Source organism: Nelusetta ayraudi, unplaced genomic scaffold (assembly GCF_046127955.1).
Source record: "Nelusetta ayraudi isolate G7.1 ecotype Tasmania unplaced genomic scaffold, CSIRO-AGI_Nayr_v1 ptg000028l, whole genome shotgun sequence".
Taxonomy (NCBI): domain Eukaryota; kingdom Metazoa; phylum Chordata; class Actinopteri; order Tetraodontiformes; family Monacanthidae; genus Nelusetta; species Nelusetta ayraudi.
In genome coordinates, this window is record NW_027466078.1 from 2,125,135 (window position 1) to 2,148,145 (window position 23,011).

The following is a 23,011-nucleotide window of genomic DNA, read 5'->3' on the forward strand; positions in this document are numbered from 1 at the left end:
TTAAGCGTGTATTGCTTTTTTTTCCCATGATTTCGCCAATAGTCTCACCTCTCACGTAAGCTTTTAGGGATTCCCACACAGCTGTTGGAAAGGCAGTCTCTCTATTAATGCTGATAAAACTGCCAATTTTGTTGCTGATAAGTTTAACATAATCTGTGGGAATCACCAAAGTCTATAACTACCAGTAGCGTTCTTGTGCACCATCTTGAGCATTAGAGGGGCATGGTCTGAGTGTGTCATAGCTAGATATTCGTATGAGGATACAAGGTGCAGTCTGTCAGCATGAGCTAGAAAAATATCAATTCTGGACTAGCTTTTGTGAGCGTGTGAGTAGAACGAGTACTCATGTAGCGACTTGTGTTTCTCTCTCCATAAATCTACCAGCTTGGCTGCTTGGGACAGGGTTTTGGCATTAGAGGATGACCGATCTTTGGATGGGTCCAGAACTAAGTTCATGTCACCACCTGTTACGAACCCAGTTACTCTAGGGTCAAGGGTTGCAACATAAATTAACAAACCAGAGGGCAGCCAAGCATTGAGGAGGCAAAATAAGAGGGTCAACACAGGATTAAGAGTAGGAACATGTTTTTCTTTACTCTTGTTCTTTTTTATTTAGCTATTTACAAGGGTGAAAATGTACCAAAACAAAAATAAGCCACTGCCAGGGGGCCATGGGTGTTGCCAAAATAATAATCTCAAGCAGCTAGGAGGGGGTGGGGGGCACACACTAAACTAACTAACTAATTAACATTTCAAGAAAACAAAAGCCTGGCTGCCTAACTACTCTATCCGTGCGAATGAAATACAAAGGTGGCAACCACCCCTTACCTGGTGTGACTAACAAAGTTGAAAGTCTACGTGATGCCTATGTATGGAGGCCCCCTTTCTTACCTGTCCCAAAAATGGCAAAACTAGTGTGGCAACACAAAGGAGCAGTGTGTGGGAGGGGAGAAGATAATGTTGATGAATTTACAGAATGTAAGGGGGTTATTGTTAAGGAGTAGGGATATGGGATGAGAACGCCACCTCAAGTTGTGTTTGAGGAATAAAATAATGAAAGGCACACAGGTTTCGTCTACAAATGAGCTGAGACGTGGTTTAGAAAGAAAGACAAGGCTTTATTATTATTATTGTTTAAGGGAAATGCATCTAAACAAAAAGGAATCCCAGCAGTTACGGATTGGAATCAACTAAACTCAGAAAAAGGAAAACAAATTTATAAGTAAACTACCAATACCAAAAACACAGGAGGGGAAACACCGTTCAACACAAACAACTTACGAACAACGGGGAACAATTAAACAACAAATATCAAAGCAAATGGACAAATCAAATTCTCAAACTCAAAAAAAGGGGAAAGGATCTTCAAAATAAAAGGGGCCAACGATTCAAACAAGGGGAAGAGACTGGTCAAAACAAAAGCAGGACAGGCTGACACGACACGGGGGGGGGGGGGGGGGGGGGGGCAACAGAAACAAAATGACTCACGGAAGGTGATGATGGTGTTCAGGGCTGAGGCCACCTAGATCTAGCAGGAGCAGGTTGGATGGGGACGGAAGCCCGGGGAGTCACCCCAATCACACGTGCACAAACGCTCGCATCCCAGTGGGCAGTCAGAATTGGGTGGTGACGACACAGCAAACTAAAACAAAAAGGGATACCACCACCCGTCCACACCTGTCGACCTCAGCCTCTGAATAACAAAAATAAACAATTAGGAAGGATCACGGACGCGGATGCGGAATCAATGGTTACACACACACACACACACACTAGGTATACATTAAAATAAACAAAAATACACAATTAAATCAACAATGCAACAAAACGAAAATTAAACAACCAAAACAATCAGAAGTGGTTAGGTGGCCACTACACGCCGACTGTCACACGCCAAACGGCTGCGTATTTCGGGTCTTAATAGATGACGTGATCGGAAACTTCGGCGTCAGCAAAGCAGCAGTACAGTTGACTGGTTTTTAGGGGCTGTCAGTACAGCGGCAAAGCCATGTTTCTTGGTGGTATCTACAAAAACAAACAATGCCATTAACGTGGTTTGATCAGCTGTTAGATGCTAGTGACGAAACTCAAAAAAATTAAATACTCACCGGAAGTTGTAAGAAGCAGCACATGCCGAAAGAGCCACGGCGCACTACATGTCAAACCCTAAAAATAAACCATACAATCTAAAAACAAGTACCCCAAAACAATTAAAAACAAAGTCCGCAGAGGCAACCATACTTGAGGCAGACGCGGACGGGCGCAAGGAAGCGTGACCACGGCAGCGGAAGTGACGTGACGGGGCGTCAAAGTGTAGTAAAAGCCAACTGTTTCCACCCCTCTCTTTATAGCATGGCAACCCCCTAATCACTGGCTGACAGGCCAGGCAATCAGTGGTTCGGGCATGACTATGATGCCACACTAGGAGAAACAAACAGGAAAGCCTCATAAGCAACGGTCATGTGGCTGGTGTGAATCATGGAGAGAGAGAGAAAAGGGCTCTGGAACCCGCCCTTTTATAGCGCAGCTGATGGTTGCTCTCTGATCAGCAGCAGGTGAGGTGGCTGGGAGATGCAGCAGATGATGGGGGTGATGGCAAACTCAGGCCTGCAGAGAGCGACAGAGGGAGGGAGAGAAAGAACAAAACAAACCCAAGAAACACCATACAACTAAAACAAGAAGAGGAACGTAACATCACCTGTGATGAGTTCACTAGCATGACAGGTTAGTGTGAAAAATAAACTTTGAAAGAAAAGAGGGCAGTCATAGTTTGGGCCATAAATATTGACTAGCGTGATGGATTCACCCGCTAGGGAGACTTTAATTATTAAGTATCTGCCTTGTTTGTCTTTCTCAACATTATCCACTAGTAGGGGGACATTTTTACCTATCAATGTGGCAACGCCTCAAGATTGGGAAGTGAAGGAAGAGTAAAAGGTCTGCCTTTGCCACTGGCGTGTTAGGGTGAATTTCAATTCCTCCCTTAACCCTCAATCTCAACCCTCAATCTCAAAAATGCGCGCTCCCGCGAGGTGCAAGTGCTGTCCCGATTCTAAGAACGCCAAGTTGAGGACGGGTTTAAGGGCTGTATCGCCCTCAATATTGAGATTCTCCGGCACCACCCTTGGGAGTCAGGGCTACCCAGAAGGCATTGCGTATTTTCGCCTAGACATCTTCGAAAAAGATGGCGATGAAAAAGCGAGCTACAAATGGAAGTATTTTCTTAGTTAATAAAGATATAAATATTACGAAACCATTTTATTGTCTTAGTTTAAGAGTTTTTTATGGATTATTGACATCGTTGTTGCGTAACATTTTTTTTTGTCAGCCGGACCAGTGGTTCCGGCTTCGCGTTACTTGTATACCTCGTTGTGTAGCGATGGAGGACTTCTTCCTTTTTCATTGTCTTTTTCTTCTTCTCCTTCTTCTTCATCGTTGTCGTCCTCTTGACAGACTGGACGTAGCTTTGGCGTAAGGCCCTTGGAATTGGCCCTTAGTCTAATATGCTTTGCATCAGTTAGATGAGTCTCCTGTAATCGAGCTATGTCTATTTTGTGGTTTCTCAGAAAGTTAAGTACCTCTCTGCTTTATGGCAGGTCTTTGATGCCATACGTGTCCCATGTTAAATACTTAAAAGTGTTGTGGAGGGAGGATGATTGTTTAATCTAACTGATCAAACTCCCTAAGGAATGAAACGGAATGCCAAATATATAAACATGGATTTTACATGCAGTTCTTACTCTGGCCGCTAGAGGGACTCCGAGGGGACAGGGAGGACGCGTGACGCCGTCCCTGTTCCCACGGACGGACCGACTCGGGACAGAGGAAAGAATATTTGATATGAAAATTTTCGGAGCACCACCTGCTCTTGATTGTTAGTATGAGCAAGAAACACTAGAACCAGTCTCAGTACCGTTTCACCTTAACGGTGAGTTCTTGGCCGGTACGCAGGAATTTGAACCACACTTTAATAACCCAGTCAAACAACGACGTCAGGCTCAATACACATTTATTTTAACAAACATCAAACAATTTAAACGAGGCAGTATGACATAGAATGACCACAAAAACACCACCAGCAACGAAAAGTATCTAAGCGTGTTGTGCGTGTGTGTTGTGTGGGCGTGTGTGACTGGGAACGGACCCTAAACTGAGACCTAAAGTAGCAAAATAAAAGGGGAAGAAAAATGATGACCTATCGGCTGTTAGAACAGCCAACCAGACTGTTTACGGGGTTTAGAATTTAAGACTAAATTTATTATGATTCATACCAGACTTCAGAACAAAAAGCGAGTGACGAGGCTTACGTTGGCTGAGCGTCGGCCCGCAGGGGATCGGGAGATCGCTGCTTGATGGTCCTCCAAGGTGGTCCTGGGAGATCGTACCGGGCCGTTCGGGTCCGGCAGCACGCAGGGAGCTCAGATGGACGCACCAATCTCAGACGCTGGAAGCCCGTTCTGCTCTTGTCTGGGAGATGTCTTCACTGGCAGTTCAGCATCGACGTGCGCTCTTCTTTGCGTAATCCGAGATAAGTGCGGTGATCAAACGAACTACTCGGTTCCATGCGGCACTACAATCCCCCACTCGATCCGGATGGTCTCGGCGTAGCCAAGGAATGCGAAACGTTGAGCCAATTAAAAACAGAAAAAGGAAAAATGACAAAAATCGGTCTCCAGATCGTGGAAGGGAAAAATTGAAAAAGGTAAAAATTAAAATGAAAGTAGCGATCTCGGAGCGAGTCTTAGGGCTGTCAGCTGCCGCCTTAAATAAGCAAAAAGTTGGCTTAATCCCGACGCAAAAATGATTCAAACAAAAACGAACAATTACGACAAAAACGAACTAAGTACAAGAGGGAAAACAAATGAAAACAAGGCCTTCACAAAACGAGGGATGAGAAATTTCTGAACAGCACAGTGAGATTCACTAGCTTAAAGTTTCGGGACGGGGGCGGTATCCCGCTCTCCGAGAGCTGATGAAAAGGCCGTTCAGACCCTAAAACTGGTAGGTCCGCCTACGCAAGTTGTGTATGATGTAGTGTAGGTTTCGTTGCTGATAAATCAATAAACCAATTAAACCGACCATGACTGGAACAGGCACAGGATGAATAAACACAATCACATAGCCCCTTTTCTGAACTGGGACAACGAAAACGAAAATGAAATAACTAAACGGATAGAAACGACACAAGCATATTGAACCGTCTTAATTATAAAGTACCACATATATCAACACATGTATAAACCTAATCTAAACACACATACCTGAAAACGAGATTTTAATGAAACAGGGTAACAGAAGGCATAAACAAATCTTTATTTTACTTTTGCCGACATAACTAAAGATATATGAAACACAGATTACCGACGTATATGAGTGTATGTATCTATATTATATGTATATGTATATATATATATATATATATATATATATATATATATATATATATATATATATATATATATATATACATATATATATATATATATATATATATATATATATATATATATATATATATATATATATATGTGCATATGTATATGTGTGTAATGCTAGAGATAGCTAAGACACGAGTGTGCCATAGTTGTAACCCTAGTGAGAGTGAATGTTGTTAGAGTGTAGCATGGGACATGTAAGAGAAATGTGAGAAGGAAAGAATTAACTGTGTAACGCAGAGGGAGATAAACTGATGAAACATTTGTCCAAGTCTAAATCACCCCCCAGAGGCACTTCCTATTCCTGCCTCTTGAGGGCACTGTGGCTCCACCTGAAGTTCCATTGTACTCAGATCTCCTTCAGGATGGAATCCTGGGTTGGCCAAACCTTGAGCTAGGGAAACCATTCAAAGTCCATTTGTGCTTTAATTTTGACAACAATTGTGAATACGTGAGTTTGAAGTGTCCCTGTGGAGAAGAAAATACAGTTTTTAACATTTTGCAAATGTGAGTCCTTCATGAACATCTGGTGTTGTTGTTCAAAGCTGAGGAATGTGCTGGAGCAGATAAGAGTCGTAAACTTTGGGGATAGTTCCAAGCAGGACCCCTCGTTCCTGGCGCCAGGTCCCCTCGGACTGACTCCCCCCTGTGATTTGTGGGGAAAGTGTCTTCCTAAAGTGGGTATTTTATGGTCTCTCCTGACCCCAAATGAGATCTGATCATCAGAAGAGTCGCATCACAGCCAATCGGGTACCACCTCTGCGTCCTCCCAACGTGGTTCATCGGAAGGCCGTGCTGCAATAAATTCCTATTGTCCTGTGAAAAGAAGATTAGGCCCAGATGCGGCACTACAAAAGCTATAGCTGTCATTTTCCTGCTTTATTTCTACTCTGAGGCAATATATAATCCATAAACAATTAGGGCAATGAGTCCAGTCTTGTCTATGCAATACATTTTGTCTTGTACGCAGATTGAAAGTGTAAAAGAAAACAATAGTGCAAAAAACAAAGAGAGAAAAAAAACATTAAGCCCCACGATCCCCCTTCTTGCCCCAACCCCCTCTGGAACTGAGGTAGTGCTGAACCCCTATTCTTCCTGACATTTTTTAATGCAGCTGAAACCTATATTGATACATCACTAAATGATGTCCGTCCTCCTAGAAACTTAGGTTGTCTATTAGCCATGAAACCAAGTTCACCACAGAAAGTTACACTCATTTGACGTGAGGTTGCACTGCAAGCATGTTAAACTATAGAAAAGAAAAACTCCCCATAATAAGACCGGAACTAGGTCCCTTCAGAACTGGCGATTTCAGATTATATATGCACACGTGAAATCACAAAGCCAAAAGTTTATGAATAGTAATCCTTTAAATAATTAAACTAATAAACCATTATTGATAACTAAACAAATCAACCTCTGTTCCAGGATAACCTGTACAAATGTTGTAAAGGAATGGAGTAGTATTTTTGATTTCGAGTCGACCAGTAATGGCATTATTGACTGTCACCTTTACATCTGGGCTCCACGACAGAGGTGAGAAAGTCCCATCAGTGTCTGTAAAAGGAGAGTATCTGACAGCCAGTCTGCGTGGCCAAAACTATACGGGAGAAAGCAGCACACAGTTTCTCCTAAATACAGCGCTCCGGCGTTGGAGCAAACACAACAAAAGGGCCACTGGCAAAACAGGTCCATGTCCGAAGTGTCTATTCCAGTTTACCTGTAGCGAGTTAGTTTTGAGACAGCAGGTCTGGGTGATATTTTTTTAGGTAGTTTTCAGCTGCCTGTGGAGTTGTGAAGGTGCGCCGTCCGCCCTCCAGATCCATTAGGAAGGTGGTTGGATGCAGTAGTCTGAAGGTGATGTTTTATTCTTTGAGTTTCCTTTACAGTGGCGCAAAAGCTTTTCTTTTCTTGTACAGAGCAGTTGATATATCTCTGAATATCATGATGGTCGAGTTGCCTTTATTGTCGTGGAATTGTGTTTTGGGCCGCCTCAATGATCTTGACTGTGCCAGAGAGGTGGAGCAGGTGGATCACAATGGTGCGGGGTGTGGCGCCATCTGCTGGACGTTGTAAAATAGACCTGTGAGCACGATCCCTTTCAAAAGTTTCCCCTTCGAAGTCTAGCAACTTGGGCAGCCATTCTTGTATAAATGCCCCTGTGTCTTTCCCCTCCACTCCTTCTGGAAAGCCGGTCAGCCTCACATTCTTCCTGCGGGCTTTATTTTCTAGGTCATCCAGTTGTTCTCTCAGATCATGGCTGTTAGCGCGTCATCAAACTCACATTGCTTCCCCTCGTTGCTCTTTACCCAATGCTTGATAGCTTCATTGTCTTTAGCGATCTTTTCCATCGTTTCAGAAAGCTTCTCTAGACGTCCTTCAATCATGAATTTGATCTTCTGTAATCCTTTCTCCATCTCCGACACGAACCACTGAGGTGCTAGCTGTGAAAGCTGTGGAGGAGTTTTTTGGCTGCGAGTTGTGGAGTTTTGGACCTGGACCAGTAGCAGACATCATCGGTAAATTGGGAGACTTTGGCGATGGTGGTTGGAGGGTAATAGATGTCAGAGATATAGAGGAGGAAGAGGAGGCGACTTAGGACTGCCCCTTGGGGGACTCCTGCTTGGGGGGTGAAGGATCTTGAGATGTTAAATGCAACTTTGACCTTAATTTGTCGGTTATTGAGGAAACTTGAGATGATTGACTGGGTGGGTTGTGGGAGTTTGAGATTGGAGTCCAGTATCCTGTATATGGGTCTGTTATGCCATACTTTGTCAAATGCTTTTTCTATGTCGAAAAATATTGCAAGGGTTATTTCTTTTTTGTTGAGATTTCTATGGATGTCTTCTGATAAGGGGAGGATGTTGTCTGTGGTGGCTCTTCCTTTTCTGACACCGGCTTGGTGAATTGCAATGAGGCCCATCGATTCAATGTGTTTGCTGAGGTGTGAAGTGAGTATTCTTTCAAACAGTTTTCCAATATGGCTGAGAAGGCTTATGGGGCGGTACGTGGTGACGTTGTGGGGGTCTTTTCCGGGTTTATGAATCATGGTGACAAGTGCAGTCTTCCAGGGCAAAGGGAAGTGTCCGGTGGTGATGCAGGAGGTGACGAGCAGTCCGAGGTGCCAGAGGTAAGTGAATGCTGCTTGTTTTATTAGGATGGTGTTGATTGTGTCTTCTCCTGATGCTTTATATTTCATTTTCTCCAAGTGCAATTTTATTTCTTGGGTGGTAACAGGCTTCGTGAGGGGGTGGTGCTCTGTGATGTTGTTCATTACATTTGTCTGTGATATCTTGTGTTATGTGATTTCCTTGTCCACCAGGGGCCCGTTGCACCAAACTAGGATAAGGGATTAAGCCGGGATATGTTGGTCATCCTGGATGAATTTATCCGTGATCCAGTTGCACAAAAGTAGGATAGGTGGAAGAGCAACATGTTATGGTATAAGTTACCATGGAGATTTATTCTGTGGAGTGAACCTGCTCCAGACCAGGCTAAATTCTAGGATCTATTTAATCTCACCCTGTATTTCAGTAAACAATCACCACCAACGGAAACCAATCGTTATTCCACTCAACACTACACATTATTATCACATTCAACTAGACTCACTGGCATTATTTCAACGTTTGGAATAATTTAATTATATCATTTCAACTTTTGGAATCACTTAATTTCAATCATTATCGAGAAATTAGTTGAGATAATGTTGCAATCATTTGATAATTTGTTACATAACTTATACTTTACCACGCATCATATATCAACTCAACTCAGCTCAACTTTATTGTCAAACATCACACACATACTGGACATATGTCATGAATGAAATTTCAGTCCTCACAGACCCACGGGGCAATAGGCAAAAAAAATAAAACAAATCAAATGATATTAAAATAAGCAAAAGACAAGATGGAGATATAAACAAGACAATATATAAAAATACACATCCTATATAAACATGAATACACATCAAAGAGTAACATGAGGTTCTTTTTTGTGACAGTTGACAGTCCTGTCACCAATGCCTCCAATAATTGATCATGCACCCTGGCTACTTGGCCAAATGGTTGGTGCGCATGACAATGACCTGGGAGTCTGGGGTTTGAAGCCTGCCCAGGCCCTTTGCGTCTTGCCACATTTATTGAGGTTTCTATTTACACCTCACAAGCTGCAAAACGTTAGTTTACTATCACTGTACTTTTTTTTTTCAATTCAATGTCATGAAATCTACTACCTTAAAGAATAGATATTTCAACTGTTCCCTCTTCTCAAGTTTTATTACCATAAAGTGTTTTAATATTTCTGAGGAGTTGCATTTCATGGTACATTAAGTGCATTTCTTCTATTCCTTATGAATGATGCCAGAGTTTCAACTTCCAACTAATCAAAGCACCAAGGTAGGATTACAGATAAAAGCATACAATGTGCATTGAAAGCATGCCTCAGCTCTAATTCAAGTTTTTTCTTCTTCTTTTTTCCTTCTCCATTTCAAGGTTGAGTTTTCTTATTGTTTTTCCTTTTTATTTCGGACTCTAATAAAATGTCTGCAGTCTTTACCTTCTTGTATTGTATGCCCAAATCAGCCAGTTGCATTTGCTGCTGTAGATGCTGGGCATACAATTGTCTGATAACTTATGAGTTCTGTTAACCAATGAAAATTAGCACAGTGGCAGTTTTGCATTATGGGAATTTCCTTCCATTAATTCCCACTATGTTGCCAGGATGGCTCTCTCCATACACAGCATCTGAGTCCTGTTACACAAATGAAATTTTGTGTGGGCACCAAATGATGCTAAAACAAAAGGTGAGCAGGCACCTTCTGCATATAACATACACTTGTGTATCTTAAATATTAGTTAGGGTTACCATTTTGCAGGATGTTCTTGTATTTTATCGCAGAACCTTTTTTTTTTAAGCTCAAACGGAAATTCAGTGAAGTCAGCGAAGTCGTGTATTTATCAACATTGTTACAGTTTTTTGGAGCTACATTTACACAATTGCACTCACATCTGCAATAAATTCCACCTACAATTTCAACTGGTTCGTAGTCAGAGTATGACTTCGTTTTCGGATATGATTATTATTATTAACTATTATGATCGTAATTGCGATTGTTCCAGCGGAGGAGCGAGTTCGTATTTGTGCACTTCCTATGCATTCAGACAGTCTGTGATACTTCGCCACGCTTTTCTCTCTGTTTTAACGCTGTGGTGGTGTTGCCTTTCTTCTGTATTTCTTCTTTTACCTCCTCGTAAACCTCTGTTTATGATTTCCGCCTCGGACGGGAAAGGGACGCCGCTCTCGTTGTCATGGCAAATCCTTGATTCTGGATAACGGGGGTCTATCTGAGGAAGCCGCGTGCGTGCACTTATCCAGGATAGGTTTCACCTGGCTTGATGAATCCGTGTGCTCTCATCCTGGATGTGTTTTTGTGCAACCGATTAAGCCTGGACACACGGATTGGTTGAGCGCGGCTTAGTTACTCATCTTGGATGACGGAATCCTACTTTCGTGCAACGGGCCCCTGGAGTCTGAGGTGGGAGGGGTTGGACTTCAGAGCTGAGAGCAGCCAATCACAGCTGAGCTCTGACAAACTGGACCACTTCAACCTGAATAGAGAATAAATGATGGAGAGTTTATAATGATGGAGAGTTTTTCCAGGGTGTCATCACTCTGAAAATCAAAGTGAAATGTCGACTTCAGAATCTGACACTACAGAAACAGAGAGGGAGGGAGAGAGGGTGAGTGAATGAGCACTGCAGTCTGAAATCTGACCACTAGATAGCAGGATTTTACACACTGTGCCTTTAGACCAGGGCTATTCAACTAAAATTTCGAAAGGGCCAAATTTTTGGAAGGTTGTCCAGCCAACGGGCCACTCAATCGCCACACCATTAGTTGGTGTTTGTTGCACGTTAGACACATACAAATAGATCGAAAATTAAAAAAAAAAATGATTTATTTGAAAACAGCTTTGTGCAACCAACATTGATGTTGTGCAAAATTAGAGGTAGCCTAACATCAATAAAGATGCAATAGCCGTGAAAGGATGTAGTGCAAAATGTTGAAAGTATCAACAACATTCATGTACAATTGCTACAATTGGCTATTTGCTAAAAAAAAAAAAAAAAAAAAACACATTGCACAAAACAGAAAACTAGAGTTGGCTCTTAAGGCAAAAAATAATAGTACCAACAAGACCTGGGTACAACCACAGTTCACGGTTCACAGTGTATTGAAGTTATGACCTGGTCTTTTACTTTCGGATCAGCGACCACTTCTTCGACAGCAGCAAGCATGCACTCTTTCACCGTTTCACTGTCAGTGAACGGTCTTTTCTTTTTGCTCAAAATCCATGCAACACGCAAGGATGCGGCCATTGAGCTTTGACGCATATTGAGCGCACGGAATAACGTTGTCGAACGCCACTCATAGCTCTGAATAAGTTCTCTTCGCCCTAAGACAGCTGGGATAGGCTCCAGCAGACCCCCGTGACCCTGAATAGGAATAAGCGGGTATAGAAGATGGATGGATGGAAGTTCTCTTACTTTGGTCTGCCGTGCCGTGGATGCTGGTGGAAACTTGTTGTCAAAAGTTTGGTGCGTCGTCTTGAAGTGCCTCCTCACGTTATACACCTCATTAACGGAGCATACATCGAAGCACAAAAGGAACATGGGAAGTCCTTGAGCATTTGCTTTATCTACATAGTTATCTGTCCATTCGTCGTTGAATTTTCGATTTTCTGCATCCACCTTACGTCGCTTAGAAAGTGCCATGTTGTTTTGAATGATCGCGCTTGGCGTCTTGACCGGTACTGGCCCACGGGCCGTAAGTTGAATAGCCCTGCTTTAGACCATTCATTCATTCATTCATCTTCTATACCCGCTTATTCCTATTCAGGGTCACGGGGGTCTGCTGGAGCCTATCCCAGCTGTCTTAGGGCGAAGGTAGGGTGACACCCTGGACAAGTCGCCAGTTCATCGCAGGGCCACATAGAAACAGACAACAGACACTCACATGCACACCTACGGACAATTTAGAATGTTCAATTGACCTCACATGCATGCTTTTTGGACAGTGGGAGGAAGCCGGAGAACCCAGAGAGAACCCACGCAGACACAGGGAGAACATGCAAACTCCACACAGAAAGGTCCCAGGTCCGGCCCCGGAAACGAACCCACGACCTTCTCGCTGTGAGGCAGCAGCGCTAACCACTGCGCCACCGTGTCGCCCCGCCTTTAGACCAGTGCTTCTCAAACTTTTCTCTGTAGCGCCCCACCTTGGAGGAAGGAAATGTTTCATGCCCCCCCCCCCCTCCACCCAGACAAAATGGTGACAAAGTATTTTTTTTCAAATTTACTGAAACAACATAAAAGATGAACATTCCTCTCACCACCTTTACGCATTCTGCTGTGCAAATAATGTTTGACCTTTGGCACAACACTTTTTGTGATATCAAAACCAACATTCTTTTTTTATCATCAACATTCATTTCACATTCAATTCACTTTTCCCTTCATTTATGTTGTTCCAATAAACAACTTTAGCAAATCACTCTTTAGCAAATCACTCTTTGTGGCATCAAATCCTGAACATTACTTTTTAAACAAGAATACTTTCACTTTTCTGCTGTGCAAATATCTTTTCTGGCAAAGCACTTTTGTAACATCCAATAAAGAAAATGAACTTTTTATCATCAACATTCCTTCTGTTTTCTATCAAGTTATTCTGTTGTGCAAATAACCATTCATTCACTTCGCTAATACAAAAACAATGGAGTTGAATATGTAGATAAAAGAAGAAATGCAGGTATTTGGCAAGAGTAGTGAGAGTGTGTTAGAGTTACTGTATTAGTGGCTTCAATGGGCCTGTTTTGCTTTGCACAACATCTCACAGTGGGGTTGCAGGCTTGATGCTGCCACTGGCAGATCAGGCTCAATGTGGAGCTTAGCTCTGTACTTAGCCTTCAGTATTGCAACAGCTGAAAAGCCTATTTGACAGGGATGGGATGTGGCCAAAGGAAGCAGAATTCCCACAGCCCTCTGTCCAATGGCAGCACTTTTCCTGGGGACAACCACCTGGCTTCACTGTGAAACAACACAGCTTTGTGTTGTGCTCCCATCTCCTCACAAAGTGCAGAGCATAGCCGCGCTTTCAGGGCTCTTCTTTTGATGAAATTGACCACATCAACAACATCAGTCATGCGACATCACATTTTCTACCTGCCACACAGGGTGACGTTGAGCGTTGCGTGCGCTAAGTCATAATATCGCACCTGTCGTGGCGTAGATCTCGGACTGATGCAAAGGTGTTTGATTACATTCTACCAGCGCTCAACAACTCTTCACTGTCCTTGGCTTTTTCACTCGTGGCTCGTGCATAAAATAGAAAATAGACCAGACACCGAAATGATCGCTGCGCGAGCCATGGCCGAATGTCCTGAATTCTTCTCTTTTCCCTGTCAAATATTTGTCCATCCTGTGAACCTGAGCAGTGTTTTTCTGAGCTACAACCTACTGAACACTTTTTGTTCATTGTTCCGCCGTGGAAAACATTATCCCCCCCCCCCTCAGTTTCACTCATTTCAAACACAAACCAGTGACTGCAAATTGAATTTCCAACAGCAGTGAAGTGAAAGTCATGACAACAATAACAAGAGTGATAGAAGTTGTAGAGTGAAGAGGGTGAACTGACCTCAGAGTCTCCAGTTTACAGTCTGGACTCTGCAGAAAACCACTCAGCACCTTCACTGATGAATCCTGCAGCTTGTTGTGACTCAGGTCCAGGAGTCTGAGGTGGGAGGGGTTGGACTTCAGAGCTGAGAGCAGCCATTCACAGCGGAGCTCTGACAACCAGCAGCCCCTCAACCTGAATAAAGAATCAATATTTGATTTCTTCCATGGTGCAAATGTCATATTAAGAGCCATTTCTCCCTGTTGATGATCCAGATGTGCAGCTGTTGGGATCACTGAGTCATTCCCTCAAATGAGTCATTGTGTTAGTGTGTTGTCAACACAATAACAACAGCAGTGTGTCAGTCAGTGTGCAGCCAATCAGCAGTGAAGATGGAAAATAATCAGGGAGTCCTTTGACTTGTAATGAGACTCTGATGACTGAAAACAGCCACAAGCACACAAACGCATTCAAAAGACAAGATGAAGAAATACTGCTGCACTATTAATCTGCCTCTAATATTTCTTCACAGGATCTTCTGCTCAGTCATGTGACCTTCATCACCAATCAACAACTTCCATTGAGCTCCAAAGTGACTGGAGACATTTTCCACACTTTCTTCCACCAACCAAAGTCTTTTCTGGCTGCAGATTGTTGACATGAAAATATCAACAACATCCACTTTGTCTAGATGAGTTTTTAGTATCTGCTTCAAAGTCTTCACACTGAGCAGCGTTACACACCAGTTGTCATCTGCTGACACACACTGTCCACCAGTAGAAAGCAGGAACTGACCTGAGAACTTCCAGTCTGCAGTTTGGACTCTGCAGTCCAGCACAGAGCAGCTTCACTCCAGGATCCTCCAGGATGTTGGTACTCAGGTCCAGCAGTGTCAGGTGGCAGGGGCTGGACTGCAGAGCTGAAGACACCACTGCACACTCAAGGTCTGAGAGTTCACTGAATGAAGGAGAGCAGAGTGAGAAGTTGCTGCTTCCATCATCATCATCATCATCTTCATCATCATCACCATCATCTTCATCATCATCACCATCATCACCACCATCATCATCACCATCATCATCACCACCATCACCATCATCATCATCATCATCATCATCACCATCACTACCATCATCACCATCATCACCATCATCATCATCATCACCACCATCATCATCACCATCACTACCATCATCATCACCATCATCACCATCACCACCATCATCATGAATGATTGAATAGTTGATTTTGGTTGACAGTGTAAATTCAATCAATCTTGTGCAATCAACTGACAACAATGAAAAAGAAGCTTCCAAAACAAATGTGCACATTCTAAAGAGTCACAACAACAAAAACATAACAACTGTGTGAAGGAAAAAGCAGCATGCTGAAGCCCAAGCTGATTCTTGCCTCTCCTATACAGTCCATGAGATTAGCTGGATTAATTAGTCAGACAAAATCAAAAAGGAAAAAAAGAGAAACGCAACTAGACAAAATATACTTGACATTATTCTTCATCATTGACTCACAATTCAATCATTTATCCTCATCATCATCAAGTATTTTGCCCTTCAAGATTTTTTCAACTCAACAAAGAAGCACACATTTTCAAATGGTCACTGATCCCATTCCAAAATGGAACTCCCAAAAAAGAAAGACATCTATATTTAACAATGCTTCTCACCTTCCATCATTCAAAGACACTCAACCCTCTGAACATGGATTGATTTTCTCTCACTTTAAAAAACTTAGAATACTGAGTGCAAGATTTTCATTCTTTCCTGGAAATAGTATTTCTAATGTTTTCAAATCCACTATATCTATGAATTGGAAGATCTTTGACTCTATCAACCATTGATTTGTGCTTTAGGGAACTTTATTGATTATTCTGACAAATCTTTTCTGTAGTTGAATTATTATTAGAACTATTTAACCAGGTTTGTCCCTTTGAGATCCAAGATCTCTTTTACAAGAGAGACCTGGCCAAGAATGACAGCACATAGACTTTCAACACACACACACACACACACACACACACACACACACACACACACACACACACACACAGTGTTTTCGTACTTTAAAAGTATCACAGCCTTCCTGCAGTTCCTCACAGCTGGAATCAGTCTCAATTTTCCCTCCATGGTTGTCTTGTACTTGCTGAGGTCCAACTCCTCCAGAACCTCCTCTGACATCTGCAGCATGTAGGCCAGAGCTGAACACTGGATGGCTGAGAGTTTCTTCTCTGATCTGTTCTCTGACTGCAGGAACTCTTGGACCTCCTGATGCACTGACTGATCCTTCACCTCCAGCAGACAGTGGAAGATGTTGATGCTTCTGTCAGGAGAAACATCACCAGTGTTCATCTTCTTCAGGTTGTTGATGACCTTCTGTAAGGTTCCTGGATGGTTGTCAGTGAGACCCAGCAGGCCCCCTAAGAGTCTCTGATTGGATTCCAGACTGAGTCCATGGAGAAAGCAAACAAACAAGTCCAGGTGACCGTTTGGACTCTGCAGGGATTCCTTCATCATCCTCTTCAGGAACTCATCCAGGGTGTCCAAGGTTTGGTTAGGGTTTGGGGCTTTTTTTTTTTTTAAACAGATTTGAAAATTTTAAAAACATATTTTTTTGTGATGCCTCTGCTTTTGTGTATTTAAGGGAATTCTGAAGAACCTCCTTCTTCCTCTTGGTGTGACAGTGGAAGCTGTAGACTGCAGCCAGAAACTCCTGGACGCTCAGATGAACGAAGCAGTAGACGGTTTTGTGGAAGATCACACTCTCTCTTCTGAAGATCTCTGTACAAACTCCTGAGTACACAGAGGCGTCAGTCACACTGAGACCACACTTCTCCAGGTCTTCACTGTAGAACATGATGTTTCCACTCTCCAGATGTTCAAATGCCAGCTGGCCCAGCTTCAGAAGAAGCTCCCTGTCAGCCTCCGTCAGCTCCTGTGGACCTCCTCCATACTTGTGCTGCTTCCTCTTGGTCTGGACCAGCAGGAAGTGTGAGTACATGTCAGTCAGGGTCTTGGGCAGCTCTCCTCTCTGCTCTGAGCTCAACATGCTCTCCAGAACTGTGGCAGTGATCCAGCAGAAGACCGGGATCTCACACATGATGTGGAGGCTCCTGGAGGCCTTGACGTGGGAGATAATCCTGCTGGACACATCTTCTCTATCTCTGAACCTCCTCCTGAAATACTCCTCCTTCTGGTCATCGGGAAAGCCTCGTACTTCTGTCAGCCTGTCCACACATGACGGAGGGATGTGATTGGCTGCTGCAGGTCTGGAAGTTATCCACAGCAGAGCCGAGGGAAGCAGATTTCCTCTGATCAGGTTTGTTAGCAGGACGCTGACTGACTTCTTCTGAGTGACGTCAGTCACCACCTTCTTCTTCTTATTCAAGTCCAGAGCCAGTCTGCTTTCATCCAGGCCGTCCAAGATGAAGAGAAGTTTGCAGACATGCAGCTGCTCTGCTGTGAGCTTCTCTAACGTTGGATGGAAAACATGGAGCAGCTCCAGAAGACTGTAGTGCTGCTCTTTGACCAAGTTGAGCTCCCTGAATGAGAGAGGAAGCACCAGATGAAGGTCCTGGTTGTCCAGGCCCTGGGCCCAGTCCAGAGTGAACTTCTGCACTGAGAAGGTTTTTCCAACCCCAGCGACGCCGTTGGTCAGCACCACTCTGACTCTGAGTCCCTTCTGCTCAGGTGAGGCTTCAAAAATCTGGCTGCCCCTGTTTGGACGGTCGTGGAGGCTCTTCTTGGTCTTCTTGGTCTCCAGCTGCCTGACCTCATGCTCTCTGTTGACCTCCTCACTCAGTCCCTCAGTGATGTAGAGGTCAGCGTAGATGCTGTTGAGGAGGGTTTGACTTCCTCCTTCTTGACCTTCAGTCACACGTTCACATCTCCTCTCCAGACTGATCTTCTGCTGCTGTAGAATCTCCTGCAGAATATCATCAGCCTCTGGAGCAGAGAAAAGGTAGGAGAAGAAAACATCAGTGTGACAGTGTGAGCATCATTTTCTCTCCACAACATTTCAGCTGCTGTGGTGAAGCTGCTGTGTGACTGTTGTTCTCAACGTCCCTCAGTGAATCTTCTCACTGGAGGTCCTGACATGATCTCAGAGGCAGAAGTGAAGGAGGTGCAGGTGGACAGTCTTACTGTGATCAGTCTGGGTGTGACTGGCAGGTTGCAGTGCTGCTCCACACCCACCACTCTTCTTCCTCCTCTTCCTCCTCCTGTGGATGGAGACACTTTGATCAACTCGTCACTTTTTAATCTTTGTTTATTGAAATTCTTCATTTTGTCTTTGACATGAACTTTATTTTAAACTTTGGCTCTAAATCAGCTCTAATTCCCATGATGCTCTGCTCCCAGTCTGCCCAGTAGAAATGATTTCATCAGCTCTGCTCAGTTTTGAAGTCAACACTGGGTTGTGTTTCTCTACAGTGATGCTTGTTTGGCTTTGGACTGAACTGGATTTCAACACTTTGAAATGTGAAGGAGCTGCAGTGTCAACACTGACGTCACTGGATCCAGCTTCACACACACACACACACACACACACACACACACACACACACACACACACACACACACACACACACACACACAGTGTTTTTACTGTGTCTCCGGAGGTCCAGGTTCATTACTGAAGAGTGGAGGTTCTTCTTTGGAGTGGTGACTCTTCAGAGACTCACAGCTGAACCCTGGAGACGCTGCTGCTCCGTCCTCCTCTTCCTCCACTCGAACGCTCATCTTGAGCTGGAGGTCAAACAGGAAGTGAGGCAGTGAGCTCAGAACACTCTGACTTCCACTTGGGAGCGAGTGAACAGGAAGAAATCAACCAGACTGAAGTCACATTGTTGACTAGCGTCACACTGAATGAGTTATTCAGTCAGTCAAGACTCACCTGAGCTGCTGCTGCTGCTACTACTGCTGCTGCTGCTGCTGCTGCTGCTGCCTCAAAATGGAGCCTGACACAGAACAACTTTCACTTTCAGCTTCTCTTCCTGCTTCTGCTGCTCACTGTGGCTCTTCCCATCCAGCCGCCTCAACTGCTCCCACACTTCCAGGAAGTCAAATGATGCTGTGTGTGAGTGAGGCCTTATCATCAAACCCACCTGAGTTCTAGGAAAACCCCGCCCCCGCTGCTAGAAAGGGGCTGGTGACGCACCAAACCCCGCCCACGCGGCATGCAAACCCTACCCCCGCTGCTCCGAGGGGTATGTGACGCTCCATTCTGAACGTCACCTTGATTTTTGTATTTTTATTACAAATTAATTTAAAGTTAATCTCAGGAAGCTAATATAAGCTATATTTTATGGCATTTGCCTACATATGTTTCAGCTTCAATGGACGGTTCATTGATCCGTTTTACTGCAAAGAAAGGGCTTAATGATATTTAATATTCTGTAGTAAATTGATGGACTTTCTTTATCATCTTTATTATTTATTGTCTGCAGGCTTGCATTGCATCCTCCTGCTTTAGCTTAAATTGATTATCCACAATCAATAAACATTATGTACAAATACAACAGAATACACTAAAATCAGCACTGGTGTATTAATGAATGCATGATTGAGTTGAATTGCAAATCCTGTTTGGCCTTTGCCCAATGACCAACTGATCAGTGTATTCTGTCACCAAACAAAATAATAAGTACATGAAATAACGTATACAGAATTAGTCTCTTTATTTGTCTCCCATAAACAGAATACATTCTATTTCGTGCAAAGATTTACCATAAAGGCAACAGTACACTGAGTGCAAATTTAAACAACCATAAAGGCTAACATGAGTGCAAAACTACAGATTTCAAGTAAATTAATATTTGGCCCAACTCACTTTTTTCCAAGGTAGAGATGTCATGGGGAGCTATTGATCAAACCCTCTTTGATGGCTGACTGTACATGTGGTCTGGTCCAGTCCTGACTTTGGCAGGGTGTCCAGCATTAAGCCCCCCCCCCCCCAAGTGAACCTTGCTCTTGGGGGGAAATTATTTAATTAGCATGGGCAACTTTAGCAGGGGCCAGGTTAGTGTAACAGGGCGTCACGGGGGCTGGGTTTATAGCTGCATGGGCGGGGTTTTCCTAGAACTCCGGTGGGTTCCACAATAACGCTGAGTGAGAGAGTGAGAGAGAGAGAGAGTGCATGTGTGCGTGTGTGTGTGTGTGTGTGTGTGTGTGTGTGTGCGCTCTTGGTATATCAGCTATGTCAGCGGCTCCTCCCATCCAGCCGCCTCAACTGATACCACACTTCCAGGAAGTCACATTATGCTCTGTGTGTGTGTGTGTGCTCTTCTTGTCACTTATTATTTGGCAGTTTGCTCCCCATTCAGCCAGATGTCACATTATAGGGAGCATTAGCGCCACCTACGGTCTGTAACCTTGAAGACAATCAAAAGGTGCTCCTATTAATTGTGTGTTGTGTAGAAAGTCAAAGCAATGCTTGGAGACTTCCTTCAGCTCCACTCTTCAGTAGATTTTCTCAATCAAAGGCGACGTGGAGCTCCTTTTCCTCTCCTGCCCACATCTTCCACACATTCAACTGCTCCACACTGTTCACACTTCCCATCCACATGCTGGACTCCTGTCTGGAGAGTCTGAGCCTCGCTGTTGTCTCAATCTGGGTTGATTTATTTTCAGCATTATTATTATGTTGACATAGTTTTTCTATTGGCTGGAAATGTCTTGTTGGCAGGGCAGAAAGATCAACTCCCCAGTATGATACAACTGATGGTTGCATTGTGGCTACAAACAAAACCAAACAAGCAAAAACTGGTCAAACAGCGCCCCTCAGTGGCAGAACTGGGAGCTGCGAGGGCCGACACGTCATAGGAAGGTTTGAAGGTTCAAGGCCACATTTGAACACATTGTTTCTTATTGACATATTATAGAGTGACCTGTCTGAAATATCTGCCTGTCAATCAATTTGTTATTTTTTCAGCATGTGTTCATTTTTCTGTAAAGTCTGGAGTAGAAGGTAGTTTTGACTTCAGGGCGCCCCCTGGCGGCTCTTTACAGAACTACAGGAGAGAAAAATATGATTTCCTCTTTGAAGAGCTGCACCTGTTTCTCCCTGACGTGATGAGACTGGACACTTGTTGAGGGATGTGACACTTCCTGTCAGCTCCTGAGGACAACAAGGAGGCCGAGCCTCTAATGCCCCCTACTGGCTGCACTCTGGAAGAGCCCTCCCCCATCCTCAGGACCAAGTGATCCTCCCTCAACATGAACACATCACTTCCATCTGAGGAGAGAAGAAGAGACGGCAGCAGTCAGCACTCACACTTCAGTCCTTGAAGGCATCATCAGAGACATTCACTGCTGTTGAGTGGAGATGATGGATTCACTGCTGATGAGAAGCAGACTCTCTGTCACATATGGTCTCAATGTCAACACAGAGTGTGTTGGACTGATACTGAGACGTGATGAAGATGAACTGATCAATAATTTCCTGTTAGAATGAGAGAGTCAACAGCTGGCTCAGGATGTGATGGTGAGTGAATGATAGTGAGTCACTCTATATAGAAATATATCATCTACACTGGATGATTTCCTCAGTGTGTCAGTGTGTCAGGACATTGACAGCAGTCTGTCACTGAAGCTGCTCCTCTGCCTGGAGATGGCGCTGTGCAGTGGATGATGTGGATTGTCTATGATGGACTCCCCAGCTCTGCAGCCTCGGTATGGCTTCCTCACGTCGCCAGGTAAACACGGAACCACACCAATGCAGGTTGTAATGGAAAAGTATTCTTGTGTTATTCTTTATCTTGGTTTATATTGTATGATCACTAGTAGCACGTGTAAACTGTTAGAATCCTAGGTTAACATATATGCATCGTATTTCATTTTCCTTTATGGCCTGCCACGGATGTGCTCATCCTCTCCCTGTACAGGATATGAGCTGTGAAATCGGTCAACTATCGTATAGTTGTTGGTTTGTCTCTCTCTGTTCTCCTCCCTGTTCTTTCCTTATCTCTTCCCCTCCCGGTCTACTGTATAAAAGACCTTCTTCCTCCTTCCCTCTTTGCACATGCACTCGCACTCCCATTTTTACTGTGTTTTGGGCCTCGGAGCTCCGATCCATTATTTTATTGTTTGTTCATTAAATTACTTATTATCCCAGCATTCCTGCATCGGCATCTTCGCTCTTTTCCACAACAATTTGGCGTCACGAACAGGATAGCTGGAGACCCGTCAGTGAAACTCTGGGACGTCGAGGGTAGGGCCCACCAGGAACGGAGGAATCTCCTCGTTCCACCTCTACCTCGAACCAAGCATTCAGAGACGAGAGGATCGATGTTTTGGAGTGGATCTGATCGGCTTCACGTCTATCCAAGCGAACCTGGAGGGGAAGTGCTGATTCGGAAATCGGGTGAGAAGTAATTGTTCTTGTCTCAGACATATCAGTGACCGGTGGGTTGTTTTCCTTGTCGTCTACGAACGGTCCCGGGGCAGGACGGAGCGCATATGTTAACCGTGCCTGTCAGGTAGGTGTTGATTCTGAATCAACACTGAATTCCCGCTCCACAAGTGAGCCGGAAGCCTTTGGTGGGTAACTACCAAAGGGGTGAGTTTTTTCTCTACCTTTTTGCGCCTTAGTAAGAAAAAGGGGTGCACGGGGACGCCTGTGTAACTTTCCGACTTGAAAGTTTGTGAAAACTTAGTGAAAAGTCGGGAGGGGTAAGTCTAGCTAGACATGGGGAAGAACCAGAGCAAAGTGGCTGCTGCTGTTCCCCAGCGGGGACCAATTGTGGACGACATGAGAAAAAAATATGGTCCAGATTGTCTTGACATGTTGGAAATTTGGGTTGAAAAGTATGGTTTCCCAGCAGGGGGATCACTGAGTTTGGAGGAATTGAAAAACCTCCGGGGAAAATTGAAGATAGCAGAGGAAAA

The 23,011-nt window shown here is 44.0% G+C and overlaps 3 protein-coding genes across 3 annotated transcripts in view; all 3 read right to left on the reverse strand.

Annotated features, from left to right (window-relative positions):
* Window positions 1-23,011, reverse strand: part of LOC142891186 (NLR family CARD domain-containing protein 3-like) — a 183,854-nt gene that overhangs the window by 142,768 nt on the left and 18,075 nt on the right. The gene's annotated exons all lie outside the window — the stretch shown is intronic.
* LOC142891082 (NLR family CARD domain-containing protein 3-like) overlaps window positions 1-23,011 on the reverse strand; it is a 163,413-nt gene that overhangs the window by 80,230 nt on the left and 60,172 nt on the right. Inside the window, exons 2-3 of the mRNA XM_076030409.1 lie at window positions 14,907-15,068; window positions 14,133-14,306 (exon numbers count right to left, since the gene is read on the reverse strand). Coding sequence (XP_075886524.1) covers window positions 14,133-14,306; window positions 14,907-15,068 — 336 coding nt within the window. The remainder of the gene's footprint in view (window positions 1-14,132; window positions 14,307-14,906; window positions 15,069-23,011) is intronic.
* LOC142891182 (NLR family CARD domain-containing protein 3-like) lies at window positions 16,546-18,998 on the reverse strand. The gene is made up of 3 exons (XM_076030642.1): window positions 18,732-18,998; window positions 18,269-18,345; window positions 16,546-18,070 (listed from the first exon to the last, which is right to left on the reverse strand). Exons 1-3 carry the CDS (start codon window positions 18,863-18,865, stop codon window positions 16,680-16,682), a joined length of 1,602 nt encoding a protein of 533 aa, XP_075886757.1. The 5' UTR covers window positions 18,866-18,998; the 3' UTR covers window positions 16,546-16,679.

Coding starts and splice junctions, on each gene's coding strand:
- LOC142891182 (XM_076030642.1), bottom strand. CDS start 18,865: ATGAGCGTTCGAGTGGAGGAAGAGGAGGACGGAGCAGCAGCGTCTCCA. Junction 18,346..18,731: donor CCTGGACCTCCGGAGACACA/GTAAAAACACTG, acceptor CTCCATCCACAG/GAGGAGGAAGAGGAGGAAGA. Junction 18,071..18,268: donor TCACACCCAGACTGATCACA/GTAAGACTGTCC, acceptor TCTCTGCTCCAG/AGGCTGATGATATTCTGCAG.